Source organism: Corvus moneduloides, chromosome 3, assembly GCF_009650955.1.
Source record: "Corvus moneduloides isolate bCorMon1 chromosome 3, bCorMon1.pri, whole genome shotgun sequence".
NCBI lineage: Eukaryota > Metazoa > Chordata > Aves > Passeriformes > Corvidae > Corvus > Corvus moneduloides.
The window spans coordinates 47,072,005-47,094,518 of NC_045478.1; the positions used below are offsets into that span (position 1 = coordinate 47,072,005).

At 39.1% G+C, this 22,514-nt stretch overlaps 1 protein-coding gene across 3 annotated transcripts in view; it reads left to right on the forward strand.

Moving 5' to 3' along the window:
* Positions 1–22,236, forward strand: part of CRYBG1 (crystallin beta-gamma domain containing 1) — a 99,160-nt gene extending 76,924 nt beyond the window's left edge. For all 3 annotated transcript variants that reach the window (XM_032101373.1, XM_032101374.1, XM_032101375.1), the window contains 9 exons: positions 3,663–3,789; positions 3,968–4,000; positions 5,755–5,864; positions 6,085–6,214; positions 9,946–10,085; positions 12,366–12,489; positions 13,626–13,784; positions 16,520–16,682; positions 19,807–22,236. In XM_032101373.1, the coding sequence (XP_031957264.1) occupies positions 3,663–3,789; positions 3,968–4,000; positions 5,755–5,864; positions 6,085–6,214; positions 9,946–10,085; positions 12,366–12,489; positions 13,626–13,784; positions 16,520–16,682; positions 19,807–19,895 (1,075 nt within the window). In that variant the 3' untranslated portion in view covers positions 19,896–22,236. The remainder of the gene's footprint in view (positions 1–3,662; positions 3,790–3,967; positions 4,001–5,754; positions 5,865–6,084; positions 6,215–9,945; positions 10,086–12,365; positions 12,490–13,625; positions 13,785–16,519; positions 16,683–19,806) is intronic.
* The last annotated feature ends 278 nt before the right edge of the window (positions 22,237–22,514 follow it).

Below are 22,514 nucleotides of genomic sequence, written 5' to 3' on the forward strand. Positions count from 1 at the left end.
GTAGTCATCCGTTTACTGTGGTTGTGTTATCAGCCTGGTTTTCCCCTAGTTTTCAAGTAATTAATCCACAATGTAGATTTGGCTGCTTCCAGTGTACATATGGATAGTGATATTAAGGAAATAATTAGGTAATGAGTGGTTCATATACAGAAACCAGAAGGTGTAGTAAATTTAATCTAGATGCCTTCAGGAAGGTAACACAAGTGAAACTGAAGAGACACATGGTACAAGAACAAACCTCCACTGGGAGCTAAAAAGGGCAAGTACCCCTGGTTACCCCATTGGAGAACACTTCAAACAAAGTTTTAACTTCTCTCTATAACTGAACTGATGTTCAGAAAAAAAAAACTTTCAAGGAGTCACAAAATTAAAGTTTGCAGGTCCCTGGGATACTGGGATCACAGTCACAAAGGAGCATGATGAACCTGTTTTCTCTTTGCTATAAACAGAATTTTACTACCTCATCCTATCTGTTAATTATGGTACAAATGTGCAAGTGCCAGTTAACTTTCTGACCTCCCTCCTAAAGTTAGACAAGGTGAGTCCTGGGCCAACTGAGGGCAAATCCGATTTTTGGTGAGTTATTACTGTAGCCCGCAGCCGTAGGGAGGAGAGGGGAGAAGACGCAGCAGGCAGGAATTGTGTGGCAAGATTATTTAATTATTTTACAAACTCTTTTATAGACTTTTTCTTCACAGTCTAATTGGACAAAGGATCAGCCACCCCCTGGGTTGATTGGCTAGAAATCCTAAACATCCATTGTCAAAATATTTTTCTACTATACCTTAAACATAGTTCTACAAGGTTGCAGGCGTTCATAGTTTACAGAACTTCTGCTAATCTCTTCGTGAGAGAGAAAAGCATCTCACAGGGCTTAGAAAGTAGCAAGAAAAACTCTTGCTAGCAGCAATACTGTATCCACAATGAGTTACCTGTGTCTGGATTATTTTCTTGGCTCTACTTTCAGACCCTGTTTGGAGCTGCACTTCCTAGATGTCATACATAGAGGTTTTTGGAGAAAGATTCTCTGTGTGTAATAGTACTAACAATACATAATCAAAGCTTAACGCTACTTCTGGTTTCAGGGGCATGGATGATGCCCAGGAGTAAAGGTCTCCAGCACCCTCCTGCCAGCAACCTGGGAGGGAGCTACTGCTCAGCCTCGCTAAGGCAGTTTGTACGTCTGGGGGTTACAAAATCTGTTGTGTCAGGAGAGCTCACTCCCTGTGGGGCAGGATGGTTGCTGCCATGCTGCAGAGCAGTATTTCAGTTTTTGTTGTGCCTGGCAGCTGGAGTGTGTCTCTCTTGCTCAGACATGGAGGCAATGTCTTGCTCTCCAGGTCTTTCTGTTAAGTGAGAAGTTGGATTAAGGCAGTGCTCCTTCCTAGGGATAGTCTTGAGGTCTGACAGGTTTAGCTGGTACTGAATTCAGCTGCCTGTCCTTGATGATGTTATTACTACTTTAAGCAGGTTATATGGGCTTCTGAATGGAGAAGCACAAGTGTTTCACCATTAAGCCCTGACTCTAGGAAGTGTCTAACTGCATGGGCTGAGTTGGATAGAAGAGTGGCACTTAATTATTTAAATCCCATTTATTTAAATGTAAACATATGCAAGTGAGATTTGTTGATTACTTCTGCATTCAGGCTTCTTTTTAGATGGGGGAAACTAAATAACTGCTATCAAGGGATTCTTAGGAGGCTGCTGACATGTCTTACAATTCACTTTGTATCAGAAACACTTGTTTGCATAGATCTCAATTGAGTACAACTACCATGCACCATAGCTGTATCCTGGCACTTGTGCATTGAACAATCTAATGAATGTCTGCTGAAGAAATTGTTTAAGGAAACCTCATTTTCACTGCTTTTGGTACATGTGGTATACAGGTATAGACACACCTGAGAAATTTGAACTCTCTGCTCAATTTATTGTACATACCAATGTCTCTCTGATGAATTACTCTGAGGTGAGTTTGAAATGGGTCTTGAAATATGCCGTAAGTAATTAGTGTGTAACAAGGTGGAATAATTGATTATATCTGAGGCAAACCAAGACATGTGAATAGTGATATATGTGAATCATTGTCTGAGTGTTTGCCATGGACAAGTAAAACAAAGTCCATACTCTTGGCACATGTTGATGCAGCTTTATTTCACTTTGAGGCTATCCCGCTTCTTGTATCTGCAGACACTGTGGCATTTGTACTTGGAATAAAACTGCAGCTTAGTAGAATCCACTTGATTGACACACATAGATAATTTATGCGGAATTTCAATGTTGAGAGTTATCTTCCCTTGCAGACTTTAAGATCTGTATAATTTTACTGCTTTATGATATGAAATTTTTTGTTAGTGTTGAAACTCAGTAAGTTTCTGAGCCCACTGAAAGTGGATTTTGGCATAACCTAGCATACACTCGTTATGCACCACACCGGCTAAAATTAAAAGCAGGTTGACTCTGAGTAGAAGATTTCCATGTAGAACCAGGAACCAGCAAGATGTCCTGATTCCTGCATAAATTTAATGAACAAAACGCAGCTGCTGCTGTGGTCTGTTCGAGTATGGGCACTCAAAAAACAACCAAACAGGAAAAAAAGAGTGTAAGTATGAGAAAGTTTAGGAAATGTAGTAGTGAAAGGCAAGAGAAGTTCTGCAGGTTATCACTAAATCAAAGGTAGTATAGGTGCAGGAGGTGCTCTCTTTGGGCTCTCAGTATGGAACCAGGGTTAGAAGAACACTGTAGTAGAAGATTTATTGAATGTAGTAGACTATGCATAGCCAGACTAACTGATACCAGATATTTAAAATTGGACCTAAAGCACTGCAGGGGTAATTGGACATCAGAGAGATATATGCAGTGATTTGGTTGCTTTTCCAATACTTCAAGTGTGTATCATCTCAAAAGTTGAAAGTCTTTCAAAAAAGGCACATTCCAACTGAGACAGAAGACTTGATGCAGATCTCAGTTTGTGGCCTATGTCAAGCATCAGATCTAACTGAGCAGTTACAATAATGGCTTTGCATTTAAATACATTGATCTGGTCAAATTTGTGGTGGTTTTAATGCTTAACTTTCAAGGATGTTCTTCTTGCTGTCTCTGATTCCTAGCAGGGAAGTCTGCTCTGATTAGCATATATGCCTGTTGTTGCAGCTCAGCATTCTGTTGGGGTGTGTATTTGCTTAAACAAAAGTGAACCAAGGCTACAGGCAACATTAAAAAACAGTATTGCTACATTTACTGTCTAGATGACTCTGAAAGTTGGTTTTGTTGGAAAAGCTGTATTCTGGTATCTGTCTGGTTTTTGGGGTATTTTTTAGAGAAGAACTTGACCTAGGTAAAATAATATCATTGTAAAACATCTTGGAATATTCTTACTGGAGATAACTTCTAGGATATGTAGCAGATGATGTGTCTGAACTTGTGGTTTGCTTTAGCTAATTCACTCTGATTTGTATCAACATACTGAAGAAGGTAGTAAAATTTGCATGGGGTTTGCAGTATCAGATACACTGCTTTGCTCAGGGTTTTAACAGCATCACAATTTGGCACTTCGTATTTTTTATTTGTTCTTACATTAAGACAGTTATGAACATACACATCTATATTTTGGAACAGTAGTGTGACTTCTACCAACCACCCTCCTCTTCTTTCTCTTTCAGATGGGTGGCTTATGAGAATCCTGAGTTTACAGGGGAGCAGTATATACTGGCTAAAGGGCTGTATCCCAGCATTGAGGCATGGGGGGGAAAGAATTGCAAAATATCTTCAGTTCAACCCATTGTTGTGGTAAGGAGCTAACTTTATACTTGTTTTGCAAGCTTCTCTGAAGTATTTGGAACTCTACTTTTTCTATCAAGTTCAGTTTATTTACATTATTTAAACAATAATTAACAGTAAATTTTGTATGTTATTTTATCACTGTTGAAATTTTTTTTTTCACTTTTTCCCCTCAAAACTTTTGCAGGATATTGTTGGAAGTGAAAGGGGTAAAGTCAAGGTAAGACACTTCTCTAAGCACATGAAACATACTGTGTAGTGTCTCTAACGTGTAAATGAAGGAATGGCTATTTGTCCAGTGGAAGACTCATCAGGTATTTGCATAGACGGCTGACTAGTCAGACAGAGTGAAAACTGCAGGCGAAGGAAGGCTACTTTCCAAACCTCTTGAGTAAGGCACATTAAGACCCAAGGAAGGTGGGATTTAATACACAGTTGCCATCAGAACTTTCTTAGGGCACTGGCAATGTTTTGGTTCAGCGACTGAGGTGTTTTGGGGTGCCAGTGATTGTTCTGAGGAGCTGGAGCCCGCAGCTCTCTATGCAGAGGTGCAGGACCTGGAGTCTGTTGCTGAGGTGAGGGCTCTACAGGATAGATTTTGTTCTTCTTGGTACAGCTGACTTAACTCCTTTTGAACCTATTTCTTTGGTTAACAGTTTTGCTAGTGGTGGTTGTACTTGAAAGGAGTTGTTCACTCACAAATACTGCTGAGTTGTGCTTAAAAGTTAATGCCACCTTTGTCAATAAGTTAAGGGAAGGAAATGGCAGGGAGAACTTGTCTGTTCAGTGAGTTAATATATTTCTACATTGGATTGTCTCCTGTGTGCAAGTACTAATATGTAGTTTTGACAGTAAAGCTAATGGACAGCTTTTTCATCCTTCTTAATGCCGAACCTTTGTCCCTGTACAAAGTTATTTTTATTTTCATTTCAGTGAAAATGGTGAGTATATCATGGAACTAAAAACTAAGGAGACAATTCTTAGCTGTCCTGGTTTGCTACTCCTGATTAGTAGCACGCTTCACTGGAATCTCCTGCACAGGCATAATGCATAAACTATGGGGAATAAAAATCTCAAGGCTGCTTATTTTCAGCTGTGTGCATGAAAAATTATTTGCATCTGTATATTATGTGCCTATTAAGACCCTATCCTAAGGAAGACCTTATCCTAAGGAAACAAAGAAGTAGAGGCTTGCAGCCAAGAGACTGCATCCATCGTCAGCGTGTTCCTCTTTGGAGAACGCTGTACCTGCCCACACTCCTATCTCTATTAAGAGTGAATAAAGCTGGTAGGCATGCAGTAATGTGAATGACTTCTGTGTGATCATGGCTAATTATCCTCTAACCAAATTAGCAAGTTTGCTGCTTAGAATTTTTTTTTAATAAGGGCAAAAGACTCTGGGGGATGTATCCTCTCTGATCCTTGGAGCAGAGAAAGAGCCAACATGAGGCTGTGTCTATAGCTGTAACAGGCCCATAAAGCCAATCTACCCTGGGAATATATACCATGCCTCTTGGCATGCTGTCTGAGTCCATTGCCAGGATTATGCACCGTTAGTGTTCTGCAAAGCAGAGAGTTTTCATTTACTGGGAAGAGTATGCATTTTTGAGATTAAGCAGATTGATAATATAAAAGAAAACTTTTAATGGCCCTTTAATAAAATGTGTGCCTATTCTGGCCATTCTGTGGGAATTTAAACATCTTACCCAGCAGATAGACCAAGGAGCTATATTCGTTAGTGTTGTTTTAATTATTTTGTATGTTACTAAGTGATGTACAGCCAGAAGTAATTTTTGGAATTGTAACCTTGCTCTCTTGAACAAGTATTGCAACACTGAAGAGGTAACAAACATAGGTAACCAAGGAAGTCTGGGTGTTTTAAGTATGTTTCTATCTAATTATAGAATTAATGGTAGAGATGTAACTGAAGACAGAAGAATGAATTTCCTTAAATATGTTTATAACTTTTTAAAGGTCCAGTTATTTTCAGAGCCTGAATTCAAGGGTAACTGCCAAATATTTGAAAAAAACACAAGATGTATCGATTCATTTGCTGTGAAGTCTTCAAAAATTTTAGATGGCAGGTAAGTTATATTGAATGAATACTGCAAAATCACTAAAATGGTAGAAGTTTTAGAAAAACAACCAGCTTTCTAACACCTGGGGTGGTTCATATATGGGGACTTACAGAGAACAATGCTTTGCAGTTTGCATGTCTTTCAGGACAAAACATTGTAAATAATGTTTCTGCATTTTACTGGCACAGATGTCTTAAGAGGAAATTTATTCTCCTCCTTTCTGCAGCTGCATAGTGTATGACAAGGAGGAATTTGCTGGCAACCAGTATGTGTTAGAAGAAGGGATCTATCCTGATCTGACGGCAATGGGTTGTTCACCCCAAGCAGTTCTAAAATCTTTACGGATCATAAATATTGTAAGTAAACATATTAGAAATACTGTAATGATAAGACAGCGATAATTCCCCATTTCTTGCAACAGTAAAAATTCAAACATGCAACAGAGGAGGGTTTGGGTTGGGGGGGTGTTGTTTGTTTGTTTGGGTTTGATTTTTTTCTGTGCAGTAGCAGTTAAATGTCCTAGCTGCATTAAGTCAGGTTTTTTTGACCTCTGTGCTGTTTTTGTAAAGGAGAAGATGTCACAGAAGCAGTTGCCTGGGATCCCTGTTCTTAAAAACAGCTTATAAAAGAACTTCTGTAAAGAATCAAGTCTATTTCCCAGTAAGAGAAACCACTTAGAACGGGTTGAGAAAGTGGTAGGACAGTGTGAAGAAATATCTGTACCATGGGCCTTGTTTTTGATGCATATTGAAAAAACAGGCTAATTTAAGCAACTTTGCATGAAATACATGTAATTATAAAACACTGTTGGTATCATCAGGACAATGGAATTTGAGTTAATCACAAAATAATGGACTCTTCTAGATAAGGTAAAGCAACACCCAATACTATTTGGCAAAATCAGGCAGTGATGTTATGTGTTGTGGATACAAACTAAATTACATTTACATATTTTGTAACTCATCAGTGGCCCGGAACGAGTTCAAGCTTATAACCAATCATTATGATGGATCACTTATGGAATCTGCAAGTATCTTTTAAGATCGAAGTAATTACTAGCAAAATGTGGTCAAGATTCCAGGAACTTAACAGCAACATGAGGAGATGGTCCTCATTTTAAAAAAGGAGGAGTTCACTATTGAATATCTTCTTGAAGATAACTCTGTATTGAATTTGGCAGCTTTATTGCACTCCACTGTAATTTTAGTAACCTGTCAGCAGTGTAGCAGTTGATGAAGGAGAGCTAAAATGTGTCATCCTCTTTCATGTCTCTGGAGAATTTTGATGTACTCTGTAAACAAACAACTGCAGCAAGAATGTCTGCCTTCTGAACTCTCTGTCTAGTAGACAGATCCTATTAAAAACAATAGAATTGTTTCTAGCCAAGCTAGGTGGGTGATCATCATGAATTAAAATAGGTTTTTCTGTACATGTCAGTAGTTCCTGGGTTTAGAATGCTTGTTTCAAGCCGGAAGGATCAGCTTACTTTTGAAAGATTTACTATTTGTGACAGACTGTTGCGTTAAAACATAAATGCCAGTTCTGCGCTTCTTTAAGTTCTTTACACTTGTGAAACTTGTTCTAGCATTTTGTCACACTTCAGACAGTAGCACAGACCTGCATCTGCCTGCAAATCATGTGCTGCTGCTTCCTTCTTCAGAGGCTCCCTATCTGCAGAGAAGAGGAAAATGGGTTACTTTGCTCATTGGTTTATTAGCAAACCAGTACAGAAAGAATGATAATTTCTATTTAACTATTTATATTGTTTATTTTTCATGATTTTCCAAAAGCTTGAACCTTATTACTTTAGCTCCTGGTTTCACCTCTCAGACTTATTTTGGGCCTGTATTTTGGCAGTGCCAATCTTAATTCCTCCCCACCATCTGCTGCTTCTGTAACTTTCCTCAGGATTTTTCTGCGACATTTCTATACAAGAAGCACCTTTGCTATTTTAATGTCATGTTAGTGTATTTATCTAGTTAAGCTCCCCTTTGCAGGGATCTTTTTGTAAGGAACCATTAAAAAAAATAAAAAAAGGAAATTAAAGGGATATTTGATACACTTGTAAGTGAAAGCTAAAAGGGCTTTTTTAAATCAGGGAACTTACAAAACTATGCAAAGGGTTGTTCATAAGCTCAAGGTTTTTGGGGTTTTCATGCCACTATATCTTGGTTGTGCTTGCTTTGCATGCTCCACATGGTTATGCTGCAGATACAAAATAGTATTTTTCCTTCTTGAGTTTGACACGTTCTTTTTCCTGAACATACTATAAAAAACAGCTGTGAATGTGGTTTATGCTTGAACAGTCATTTGAAATTACTTTTTAATGAGCAACTCTGTGGAATAACTAAATGTAGATATACAGGAACACCAGCTTGGTACAGTAGATGGGAAGTACTGAAAGAAAATTCATGAGCTGACCTTGCACTTCTCTCTGTGGGAAGTGTTTTATGTAACAGTGTTGCTGCTGAATCAAAAAAATGCCCAGTGTAAGGTGTGGCAGAAAATTGGAGGATTTCCTTTTCTGTTTCTGTTTTCTTTGCAAGTAGATTATTTCTAAAGCACTACATGAGGTTGAAAGGCTGTTGCCTGAGAAGTTGCATATCTCAGAGGGCAGGTGCCAGTCGGTAAAAGGGCTTAGAGTTCAGAGACACTGGGACATCATCACAGTGTGACTAGTCCTGCTGGGCTCTTTACCTGTGGTGATGCATGACAGTCTAACTGGTGTTGCCTTTCATGGTGGGGCTGAGCATACTCTGATTTTGGAGTAAAGTGAAAAGGCCTCTCCTGGCATTTTCCACAGCCTAGCAGCATGTATGCTATCAGGAAGCATAGCTCAGCTGCTGTGTGGTAACCTGGACCGCTGGACAGATAATGGTGACACTCACACAACGCTGTCATCTGAGCCCTTAAACATCTAAAGGAAGATTAAAGAGGAATTTAGGCATTAGAAATTGGTAGATGGGATGTCTTGACTAATAAATTCATATGGAAGCATGCATATATGAGCTGCCATGCATGCATGGAGCCAGATCTGCCTTGGAGGGCCTGTTTCCATGCCTGAGGCTGATGGGAGTCTGTCGAGACTTTGCGTCATGTCAGGCGTTCCTGATCCAGTTGATGTGAGTGCACTGAACACATGCCAGAAGTAAGGAGCTCTTCTGGCTGTGGTGTTGGTTTTTATGCAGTCGTTGCTGGAAGATTTATGAGAAAGGGAGTGGCAGTGTCATTTGTGTCTGAGTGTACACTGTAACACCAGGACACTCAGGCTTAATTGACTTTACCCTGGGGAACTTCAAACCCTACCTCCCAGCTTCCACAGGAAGGCCTTCATTATGAGAGGTTATTTCCAGTCCACTAAAGATACCTTGCCCCACAGAAAAGAGTCCAAGGTTCCTTTTCCAGAAGACATTCAAATTGGATTCAGTGATGCAGGGAGCTTCATGTGGGCAGAATCCCTTTGACACCAGAAGCGCTTTGACAGAGATGGAGAAGAATCATCTCCCCAAAGCGATTTGGAGGATTCAGATGTTATAATTTTCACTTGTCATGAATTTTACCTCAGTAATATGAATCTTGAATCTTTTGTCTAGTCAGAGATTGATGTTGCCGTAACCTACTGTAAAAGTTAAAAATTAATGCAGTTAAGTGATAAGCAGTGCTGACAAGGTGTCACCATTTGAAGCTGTAGAAATCAGTATTATCTTACTGTCTGTTCAGCTCTTTATATGAAAATTCCCTTGAGTGGGGGTTAGTGCAATGGAAGAGAGATTTGGCACTGATTAAAATGTATTTTAAAACATACTTAAGGTATTGTGCAAGAATCAGCCAAAGAGATCTTTGTGCCTTAAAATAAGGAAGTTTTATGTTCCATGCAAGAAGATCCCTTGTGTGACTTGTATAAGGGTTTTTTATGACTTTTCAAGTTTAAATAGAGAGCTGAAGAGCAAAAACATTCAGGGTTTTTTGGATCTTAAACAATCAAGAAGAAACCTCTGAAATAAAAGGGCTTATGTGGAGTACTGATGTTCACAGTCACCATCTGGAGTTCCAACACCCTATAAAAGCACTCATCTTCCTTTTGCAGGAGCTGTCTGAGCCCTGCATAGCTCTTTTTGAAAAGATGGGTTTCCAAGGAAAGAAAATCGAATTCAGTACAGAAATCTTAAATCTTCAGTTCCTGGGATACAATCCTCGAATAGCTTCAATTCAAGTCCTCGGCGGCATGTAAGTTTAAAATCACCTTTTGATTCTTTAGAGTGATGTACTTATTCAAATTTACAGGTGAAATGGAATCACACAATGTAAAATTAGAGTTTCATAATGTGTGTAGTGCATTAATGCCATTTCTTCTTACAGAGCATTTTCATATCCTGTTTCAACAATATGTTATCATTGACTCATGTCCTGTACTAAAGTTGAAATGAATTTGAATAAAGCTGTCAAGGAAACTTGCATCTTCTCTCATGTCCTATTATAAAAATCAGCTTGGATAGCATCCTTAAAACCAACTTCTATGCTCTTGGTTTAGGTTTCAGACATAAAAAAATAATTTAGTTTGTGTTCTGTGTCATAAGTTCAAGATGTTTTTTAATAAGTCTTCATGTTCATCCTTTAACCTCTACTATGGACACAGAGGTGCAATTAGACCATGATCTCACCTATTTTGGTGTTAGTAGTAATAGTCCCTTTTACTTCAGGAACTGGATGAGAATCTAGCAGTTAGATTTGGTAGGTGTTTTCAAGCAGTTGTGTTCTCTGAGTATACCCTTGAAGATCATGTAAAAAATAGTCTGTGATGAAATTTAAAAGCTGTTTGGAAGCATTTTTGAAACTACTGTCCTATATTTTAGGATTCCAGCAGATCTGTTACGTTCTCTTTTTGGGTTTTTTTCCCCCTGTTGTTAACCTCTACCTCTAAGATACTTGCCTCCAGTTTTGGTGGTTTTTTTTGTTTTTAATGATAGATCCATGTTACTGTTGCTTTGCATTTAAATGTGTTCTTTTGAAGAGAGGAATTTCCAAGGTGTGTGCTAGAGAGATGCTGTTGGGTAGCTTAAGACTGCCCTCAAGTGGATAGCTATAATAAATCTGTAGAGCAAACCATTTTCCCCATCTGGGTAAGCTGGTCAAAGGGTTTCCTTAGCACACTGAACTGAACTTTGACACAAAGGTAGTAAGAAAAAGTACATATTTGTATTCTGAAGCCTCCTAAGGTTTCAGTGTCTTTCACCCATTACCACAATATAGTTGATTCTCACTTTCCATAACATGAAGTCAAACATCAAGTTACTCCTTTGCCAATGTCATGATTCCAGGTAATGGAATAGTGCATTGTGTGCGTTTCCTGTCCAATGAATATGTGTGGGGTGTTTTTTCTGGTGGATCACTGGAAACACAGAATATTATATGAAAATTCTGATTTCATTATAGCAATGTCAGCTGCTGAAATGTGTCAAAGTACAGGGTTTACAGTTTCCTTGCCCCTGCTGCCTCCCTTATTGAAGAGGGTTTCATCTTCTCTTCCTTTGCTAAGAGACCACCATTTATAATTCTCTTAATTTCATACCTGCGGCTAGATGTGTATTAGGCAGTGAAAAACCACCAAAATTAAAGTGAGTGTGCTTCTGGATGGAGATGTCTGGTGACAAATCAGTCAGTGGAAGGAGGTAACCTGAAAACTTGCATATTGAGTGTTCATGTGCTCAAACCCCCATGGCCACTGGACCGTCCCAGCACATCAGTGTGAGAAAACTCTACAAATTGCACTGTATTGCAGCCTATTTTGAAGCCCAGCCATAATTCACTGGTTGTGCCAATAATGGAGAATCAGAAGTTGGGTTCTGACAGATTACACTCAATGTGTGATTTTAAGCATAGTTGGATGCACGCTATGGAACGCTAAACAAAATTTTTCTATGTGCACTCTTGCTCTATCTCTTCCCCACCACCTTTTCAGGTATTTGGAAAGAAGAGAGGTGTTATGAAATAAAACCTCTACCCAAATACCTGAGAGAACTTCACCCTGTTGCAGTTTCCAGTATTTGCTTGTTCCAGTCTGCATCCATAGTAGTTCTTTCTCACGCACACCAGGCCTGGCCAAGTTCAGATACACAAAACAGCTGGAAAACAGCTGGTTCTGCACCTGCAGCAGTGTAGCATATACAGCACATGTGGCATATAGATCTATGCTCCTTGAGGAGTCACAGTGCCTCCTGAAAACAAATGGTATTTACAAGTTGGGTTCTCAAGAAAATGCTTTGTTTCATTCAGCTTGTAATTTTTAAATAATAGGACTCTAAAATCTGAACTCCTGTGTACTCATGTTAATGTGGCTGATCTAAATCAGGATGTAATGTTATTATTTTTTAAGGCCTGTTACAAAGGTCACTGGCTTTCCAAAGCTAAACACTACTATGTTGTGGGACAGACTTCTATTAAACTCATTTATTGATTCCAAAGCAGAATTTGGCAGTTAAAACATTGTCTTATTTTTTCTCCTCATAGATGGATAATTTACGAACACACTAATTACAGGGGACGTCAGATGTTGTTAACACCAAATGAAATTCCAGATTGGTATAAAGCCAGTGGCTTTTGTCAGATAGGTTCTCTGAGACCTTTACTGCAGGTGAGTAGGCTTTGACATGAGCTTATCAAGTACTAATTTATATCTTGTTATGGGGTTGAGGAGATATTATGCAGTTGAAAGCAGTGTTACAGCCTTGTCACAGGCATGTGACAAACTTCAGCATTGGCAATTGTGTAAAGAAATCACTCCAGAATTTTGTGTGTAATAAAAGCTGTTTGATTATGCTACATGGCTTTGCAGTTACACTGCTTAAACTGTTCATTAGGAACATCCTTTAAACCAAAGTACAGAAGACAGCATATAAGGATTAATTAAGGATTAATAAATAATGGCTATAACTGCTATATATAAAGTATTGTAACTTGTTTCATAACTAGCACCCAGACTGGTTGTTGGCATATCTGTATTTTTTACGGAACAACAAGAAAACTGGGGGGAAAAAAAAAAAAAGATACTTCAGTTAGTAGTGATTTTGTATTGATTTAGGAGGGAAGGTCCCTCCCTGCTTATTACTTGGCAGAATGATTTGCAAATCTAATGCAAAATTTATTCTTGTCATGCCCTGTTCATTTTGTTCTCTAAATAAGGACCATATGATCTTGTCCAATGGTGCAGCAGTCCTGGGAGCTTTAACATCTGAGGTTCTTGCTGAGCCATATTTCCTTGGAGAAACAGCTTTTTCTAATTCACAGGGTACTTGTACCTGTAACCAACTGCATTTTCTTGCTGTCATAGCTTTGTCTTTGTATAGCCCTAAGCAGAGTTAGGAATAATGCATTTTGACTGCCCTGCTGAGAGCTTGTCTGAACAGAGGTGTTCATGTGTAATGGGCCACACAAGTGAACCCTTAATAAAAGCTCAGAGCATCTATAGGAGTTAGCAGAGAGAAGTTAGTTCTGCTCTGAATTAAAAATTTTTAGCTTTCCACTGTGTGCTGATTTCAGTGCTTAGGAAAGCCTAAAACTCTCCATGCAGAGTGGCGAGTTCTCAAAGCTTGTCTTGCCCAAGATGTTTATGGGCTTCTGAATTAAATCATTGAATAAAAAAGTCAAGGTTTCAGAAAGAAAGAGGGAGTTTTGGGGTTCAGCACTGACAGTAGCTGCTCTGAAGTTAACCCAGAGCAGGATATCTTCTCTGCTGAGATTGTGGTTAAAGAGTTCTTTTGTTTTCTGCAGAAACGTGTGTACTTCAGGCTTCGAAACAAGGAAACGGGAAAATTCATGTCAGCTGATGGAAACCTAGATAATCTGAATCTTCTCAGAATACAGGTTGCAGAAGATACAGACTCAGATGATCAAATCTGGGTTTATCAGGATGGATTCATAAGGTGTCGGGTAAGGTTTGAGTTCAATGTGCATTTTCTCTTTTCCTCTCCAACTGTAGGGCTTTAGGAATTTAGTTCCTACTGCAGAATCTTCATTTATTTTATAGGCTTAATCTGTTTCAATTATAATGTAATCTTTCTGTTGGGAGTTGGTTTTTGTGGGTTTTGTTTTGATCAACTCTGGCTTTTTCAGGTGAAAAACAAACAACAACAAACTAGTTGTATGATACTTTTTTGATATAATTGAAATTTTGAGAGAAAATATTGCAGAAGTATCCAAGCAGGGGAGACTTTTTCAAGTACTGATAATATTTTGAACTATGCATACCTTGTGGTAGGACAGTTAGTGTAATGTAGATTGATATCCTCTTCTGCATTTAGGCAAGCTTAAAGATAAAATCCCACTCTCTTGAGCTGTTTGGGAGTGGGGGTTTTTTTTTTGTTTTGTTTTGGGTTTTTTTTGTTTGTTCTCTATCCCTGTATTTGTCAAATCCATCCTTTTTCCTTTCCTCTGTACAAGTTTCCAAATGAAGCCTTACTTTTCTCACAGTCCATAAAACTAATCACGTGCAAATTGTCATTGAGGTGAGCAGAGGTATGCGCAGTTCATACAATGTTTAAGCATGAACAGTCTTAGGTAGGGATGCCACCCAAAAGAAAATTAAGTTACTTTAATACTGTTAAACAGCTTGACTGCAAAGAATCATGTGAACTTTTTCTATAGGATTGTATAACTTCAAAGGAGCCATTTATAACTATGTCATCTATGCTGGAGGGAAGAATCTTACTGTTAATAAGCTAAGGCATTGTTCAGACATGTTTACAGGACACATGCAGTTGTAAAAGGGATTTATGCAGACAGCAAAATGATGCAAAGTAAGCTAAAAGCTTTAATATCACATACAAAAGACTTCTCTTTTGATGGTGCCTCTCAAACATGTCACTGAAAGTTTTCATATTGAGGCAGTGCTGTATTATACGGCTTTGGATAAATGCTCCTGGTTTTTGCCCCTTTTTCTGTATCTCACAAAGCAATTCTTCTGTGCACAGAAAATACACAGCTTGTGCTGTATAGCAATCAGGTAGCTTAGTGCAGAGTGCAAGCTGGCAACTTTGATCTTAAGTGACTGAACTGTTACAGAGCTCTGCCATCTTTCTGGCGAATGATAGTAAATCCATTTTGCACAAACCAAAAATTGGGGTTTACCACATATTACAAAGAAAACTGGGCTACCTGCACATAGGCAGACATAGGTCACTGGAAGAACCTGCACCTTCCTGTAAGCTTGGGTCATCTCAATGACTGTGTCACAGTACCTTGGGTTGTGCCTGGGGTTTTCAAGGAAGGGCCGTTTTAAGTATGTGGGATAACCAGTAAGCAGGATATGAAAGTCAATCTGCTCCTTTTTTCAGAAATAGATGTGAATGCAGGTTTCCTTACTTTTTATGAGTTTCTTGGAGATGGGTGAAGTACTGGCCCAGTGGACCTAATGTCTAAGCTCAGAGTTTTCCTAGTTCCACTAGAGAATGCTTCAGATACAAACGGGAATTTCACAACTAAATCGACTTACTCGAATCCTAGGTTATAATAGTCAGAAGTATGACTTTTTCAAGAAATAGTGCTTTCAAAAGCACTTGTAAAAATAATTTAGGGCCATTTCAACAATGGCAGATGAGTGTTTAACCTGCCACAGAAGTGCATTCAGTAGTTAAAAGGCACAGCTTGTGGTGATCTACTGAAAATCGCTTTATCTAGAAAAATTGACTGTTACTTAGTAATACAGCCTTAATAATCCTTTGAAGTAAGCTTAATTTTTGCCAGCTCTTTTTTTAACCAAGAATACATTTGCAGACTTTTGGAATCAAGTAATACAAGTGACTAGGAAAAGAGTGTAGAATAAAGAAGCAAATATTACTGTGATACCCTGTGAAATGCATACACTTGATACTGTGCAGTTATGGCCTTTATCTGAAAAGGTTACTGCAAAACTAAAAGTGATTGAAAGAAAAAAGAATGTTCAGAGGAAATGGAGAACCTCTATGGAAGGAAGAGACAAAATAGCGAGGACATTTTAGCCATTTGAAGGATGGTATGCTTGAAGTCTCTGCAAACATAGCATGGACAAGACATCCCTTGAAATGATCAAGGGATGAGGAGAGTATCAAATGAAACTAGTTGCATATCAAATTATTCCTAATTTTTTTAAAATAGTGGTAGTTAGGATTTGGAACTGCTTACCACAGTATCGAAGGGTTACGATACACAAGAGTGTTCATGTAAAATCACTGATCTTGGTGGGTAGTGACTAATAAATTTACACATGGGACGGAAAATGAGCATTAAAGATATGGGGATGCATGGAAAAGCTTCTGGGCTGGCAATTGCTGTAGACTGAAGAGATAACCAGGAACATACTGCATACAAGAGTTCGGTCAATGTAATCTTCCACAGTATCAATGTAATCTTTGGTTATTGGCTGCTGCTAGAGACAGGTGCTAATTGTTCCTTTTGATCTGATACAGGGTAGTTATTTTACAGTTCCTGTGTAGTGGAGAGTGTCAGCAGAAACAGGAACAAAAGAAAAATGAGTCTTGAGTTTGGGGCAAAAATAGATTCATTGAGGGAAAGTAATTCCTAAATTCTATTCTCACCTGATGCTATCTCTCCTATTTGATAAAAAAAACCAGCTGACACTAGAAGTAAGGCCATTTTGAATAATTGCTGTTGCCTTCCTGATGACACAGATGGCAGAGGATTGCTGCTTGACAATTGTTGGAAATCTTATAACTCCTGGCTCTAAACTTGGTCTGTCATTTGAGCGGAATGAAGACAAACAATATTGGCATATTAGTCCCGATGGCAGAATTTATAGCAAGATGAAACCCAAGCTGGTTTTAGATATCAAAGGTAAGCAAATGTTATCTCATTACACTGGGTCTTAATTACATGGTATTTGCAGTGGGATAGACACTAAACGTGCCTATAAATTAAGGATAGTGCTTTAGTTGCTTTAATCTAGAAGCAAAAAAGACCCGATCAGCTAGTCTGACCTTCTGAATTATACAGGCCCTAAGACTTCATTTCATTTCTCCTACATACCATTTAGTAACTCACAGTACTTGCTTATCTTGTGTTCTCAGTGTCCACTCACTGTAGATAGCCTCAGTTAATTTTTGGGCAATGTGAATATGTTTACTTAAAATGCTGAAGCAAGAACAACCTAACTTCTCATTAACTTTAATTTCTATAGAGCAAATTTTCTTACCTAGTAGTTGTAGATGAAATAGCCAAAGGATATTAGGAAAGCAATGGCAGGCTTGTATACTGATGTGATTAGATGCAAAAAGGTGGGGGTTTTTTGTTTATTAATAGTTATGCTGCTATGGCAAGCATGAGACTCTGCCATAGCAGCCTAGGGTCTGTGAGCACTTGATGTGTATTTTGGAGTCACTTTTGTCATAGTAATTTGATTTGTGTAGATACTGTTTCTGAACTTTGTTTTCAGAGCTTCACAGAAAGTCTGAAAAGTAGAAAATTGAATGATTAGGAGAATTAGCATAATCAAATGTTCTTACATAATTGCTTTTTGGGGTGAGGGGAGTAAACATTTTCTATATCTGTTTTATTCTATTTCTATTAATATTTTAGCTGTTTTAAAATTAATTCTTAATTGATGCTATGACATTAATTACATCAATTACAACCACCACCCCCCCCAAAAAAAAACCCCAAACCAACCAGAAAAATATCATAGTCAACAGTCAGCATTTTAGAACTAAACAGCACTGAACTCCTAGAATCATAGAATATCCTGAGTTGGAAGGGACCTATAAGGATCATCAAAGCTCAACTCCAGGCCCTGCACAGGACACCCCAAGAGCCACACCATGTGCCTGACAGCATTGTCCAAACGCTTCTTGAACTCTGTTGGGCTTGGTGCTGTGACCTCTTTCCTGGAGAGCCTCCTTCAGCGTTCAAACACCCTCTGTGGGAAGAACCTTTTCCTAATATCCAACCTAAAACTCCCTGATGCAGCTTCAGGCCATTCCCTCAGGTCCTGCCACTGGTCACCAGAGAAGAGATCAGTGTCTGCCCCTCTTCTCCTCACAAGGAAGTTGTAAACTGCAGTGAGGTCTCTCCTCACTCTCCTCCAGGCTGAACAGACCAAGTGCCCTCAGCTGCTCCTCGTATGGCTTCCCCTCAAGGCCCTTCACCTTCTTTGTAGCCTCCTTTGGATGCTCTCTAATAGCTTTGTATCTTTTTTATATTGTGGTGCCCAAAATTGCACACAGGACTCAAGGTGAGGCTGCTCACTCAGGGTGAGCACAGAGCAGAGTGGCACAATCACCCACCACAGCTGGGTAGGACTGTCAGAACTGTGAGATCAGGGTTATCTGGTGTCTGACCATAATACAACAGTGGCACAAATGGTCACAAATTCTCTTTACTGCCACAAAAAGCTAATGAAGATTAACTATAAACTTAACAAAACCACTCCAGTTCAAGGAGAGTCTAGTCACAATGACTGCATACCTTTTTTTAAAGCCCATTCTAAGTGGCACCAAACAAGCAGAAATACTATTGCATTGCCTTTTCTTCAGTTAATCATGTTGAAGGCAATTATGTATTCTGCATTTATAACTGAAGAAGTTCACAAAGGGTAGGTCTGGTGGTGGAAGTATAGATGCACTCTTAGCTTTAAAACAAAGTAAATCTGTACAGTAAATACAAAACAGTAGATACATGTGGCTTTTATTTGAGAAAGCCTAGTAGGAACATTGCCTGTTCCTGCCAATTCTGCTGATCCATTCTGGACCACGAATTGTGCATTAAAGAATTCCTCAGCAAATGAACGCAGTTGTTTAACTGTGCAGTTGCCAGTGCCACCTTGTGGACAAACTGGCACAGCACAAAGCCTTGTCCAGAGCACCACGCTATCAAAGCAAACAGTCTCTCCGTCCACTGAAAAAAAAATCCCATCTTTTCCCATTTTAGCGTGTTTACATTCTATCAGACACCACTTAAAAACAAATTTTGCACTCACAGTGCTAACTGAGCTACAAAAAATAACATGAGCTACATAGCTCAGTGTGTTACATTCAACACAAGCTTTCAGCTGTCAAGTTTGTCTTTTGCTCAGTCAGGGAGGGTGAGGCAATTGGGGTGCAGAACACAAAGACAGTGGTCGTGGGAGCATTGCAGTGCTTTGTATAAATGGTTGGCTCAGATGGCTGCTTCCAGTGGGAATACCACTTGCTTTGCAGGTGTGTTGTACTACAGGAGATGCACGTGTCCTACATTTCTGCAATACGTACCAGATCTGAGGGAAAAAACCATCAATTCTGACTTTCAGCTCTAGTCAAATGTGTCTTTGCTTCCCAGTTTCTTAAGTCAGAATATTAATGGTGCTCTTCTATGAGAACGTGTTTGGCATTGCATCGTGTAAGCAGATTAAGCTCTTCTAAGAAATGTTCTTATTTTGCTTTCAGATATGTTCAGCTGCCAGTGCAAACAGCTGAACATTCTGGTCAAAATAAAGGATTATAATGGCAAGGAGTAAACCAGTGCCAGACCTCGTCTCTGACATGGTCACATGCATATTGTCTGTTAGTAGCAGGACTTACTTCATCATCTAAACATCTTCACTCCATTTTCAGAGCCAAGTGACAATTGACAACTGTTGCAGGAAAACTGAATTAGTCAAGCGTGACTTTTGGGAAGTGACAGTCTTCAACACTGCAATACTGAGTGTATTTCAGTGTTTCTTTCCCTTTCCATCCAGGCTGAAAAAGCCAAAAAACTGAATTACTGAAGGGGTGGAGAGAATAAGGCAGATTGATCCTGGTTAATTCAAAAACTGTTTCAAAATGAATTCCAAAAGCAGGCAGTGATGAAAATACATTTGTCTTCTCAGATCCATGGGTTGAAGAGAAACTGTCTACACCAGCTCTTACTAGAGCTTTTCTGAGACCTAGAGTATTTGTCTCTTATTTCAAAGATAATCTCCCCTCTTTGAAATTTCTCTCTACAGGAGGCACACAGTATGATTGTGACCATGTCGTTGTCAACACAGCCAGTGAAGAAAAGTTAACGCAGTGTTGGGAACCGCTGGTTGTATAAACCCAAAGAAGGAAAGATGATGTTTGAATTGGCCACTATTCTGGACACTGGAATCAGCACTGCCATCTCTGGAGGATACAGGATCAACAATGAGAGTTTTGTCTTTTCTTCACAATTTTAAAAAGAACAAGCAACAGAATGATTTCACCTCCCTATCCAAGATTATTATCCCTATAAAAGCTTGGGTATCTCAAAACCTTTTTTTTTTTGAATCCTTACAACTCAGTGTTGGATAGAAAGTGGCAGTATGCCTCAGACTAGAATGGGACAACTAAACACGGGTGAGACCACATGGAGTTACAATTCTGTCAGTGTGTAGTTAACCCAGAATAGTCAGTAAGTGTAACCTATTTTACAAAGGACAGGAGTGCAGTGTATATGTGGCTGTAGCAACGTGGACCTATGAGCTGTAGTATAGAGAAATATTCACTACGGGAAATTAATATATTTGGTTCACTGGAACAAACTTATGTTTACTGAAAATTTAAAGACTGCTAGTACAGCACATCCAAAGAATTTTTAACATGTGGCTTCAAGTTTAGTTAGTAAGCTAATATAGTAAGTCCTAAATGCAGAAAAAATTCTAGATTTTCTCATGTATAGAGGATGTAAAGTAGCAGATATTTTGTTAGAAAAAGAGAGGGCTGGCAAAAGGATGCATTGAAATATGAAGAATTTGCCCATTTTCTAGGTTGCCTAACTTCTTGAGTTGTGGCTATTTTTCTTCTTTGCCATGTCACATTTGTACCTTTTAAAACAGTTTCAGTAAGTAGAGTCTTCCTGAACTCCAAAATCTTATAGAAAACAAGAATTCTTAGGGAAAATATCACTAAAGATGACTCCAACATAAGCACTGTGGTTACTGAGTTTTCCAGCCATTGCCTGTTGGGCTTACCATGGAGAATGCCAGACTCCCCAAACATTCTGGTGATGTTAGAGAGCAATGTTTGTGGGGGGCTGCTGGCTCCCCATTGGACAGAAGTGTCAGACTCCCCTAGGAAAGGGCACAGCCAAGCCTGGATATGTGCCCAGCCACAAAGGCTGTGCCCATTCCAAGTAAGTGTAACTGGTTTAGTAAAGAACTTGTGACAAGTAGGACGTCCTGATGACTGAAAGAGGTCCTTCTGTTGCCCTGCTTTGAACCTGGTCATGTTAGTTTTCCTTAATAATGTTGGCAAAAAGGTAAAATACAAACAAACTCTTGTACTATGCTGCTGTGTTTTGTTCTGGCTTAGACCAGTGTTATTACAAGCTGCTCCTAGGAGCATCCAGGCCTTTGTCTTGCATAGTAAGTCTGTTTAAAATTAACATTTTCATTACTATTGTATTGCCTGGTGCTTTTACCACCCTAGAGGAAGTGCCTTACTAATTTTCTTCCTTTTGTAAAGACGCACTGAAGTTTTGTTGCTCTGAAATGTGCTGCTTTTAGTCCTTAATAGAAAATATGTTGTTACTGGTTCCAAACAGTGGTACTTTGTCATATTGATGTGCTCTTGCTATATATAATATAGCATTTTAAAAATAAATTTAAGTTAGGTAACTTTTTATTGAAATTATTTTTAAAGGTAGAAAGGTGAATTTTATGGTTCATCTTGTGCCCATCTCTGTCCATAATTCCTCTGTGACAGCCAGCCCCTGAGGAGTGAATACATGGTGTAGAATAGCTGCAGGCTCTGAGGAATGGGTGATTCTTCTATGCAAGCACGTGTTCAGTGCATTTGTGCATGGGGTCACCATTCACATGGCTGCCACTTCCGTCTGCAGGTGGAAGTGCTGCATGACATGGTTTGTGCACCACCACAGCTGCACTGCAGCAAATGGACAGCTCTCACTCAAGAGGTTGCCATTTTCCTTCAATCCACCTGCATAATTGCAGGGGAAGTTACTCCATAGCCCATCTCTGGCAAAATGGCAAGTTTAAAACCAGCCCACCAGACACAAACACCCCCTCCAGTACTTCACCAGCAGTGATGGGACACAGCAGGAACAAGGGCTCCTGGCTACTGACAAAATCATGTCTACCCTACCTGCATAAGCACTGCAGTCAGCTGAATCTGGGCCAGGAGTTGGGCAATTAGAATAATTATCAGTTACAGATTGATTTTGTTCCATGCTTCTATTTAGATTAGCTATGTCATGAGAGAGTTGCCATAACAAGATCAAAGTATCAGTCTTGAGACAGTGATGTAACCATTTAGTTCTGAGAATGAAATAGCTTGAGTAATAATCTACATTAGTGAAGGTAAATAAAACTAGGAAAGGCCAAGGAAAAACAGCACAGGTTTCATATGGACAAGTAGATAAGGGTGTCCATTTCAGGACTTACATCTGGGAAAGAAAAGCGCCAAGATGTACAAAAGGAAAATGCTGCAGACTGTTCCTCTTATTCCAAGAGTGAGGGGTGTTCTGCAAAAGTCACAGTTACACTTTTAACATGGTTTTCAGATAGAAATGCCTAAGGGACATTAGTATGTCTTGTCTGCTTGTTAACAGGCACCATGCAAAGGAATCACAGGCTTTTCTAAAACAAGACTTTAAGTTATGCATCCTGTATGAGCTTTTAAAAAAGAAACACTTGCTACATACCAATTCATGTTCAAGGACTGACTGCAGGCACAA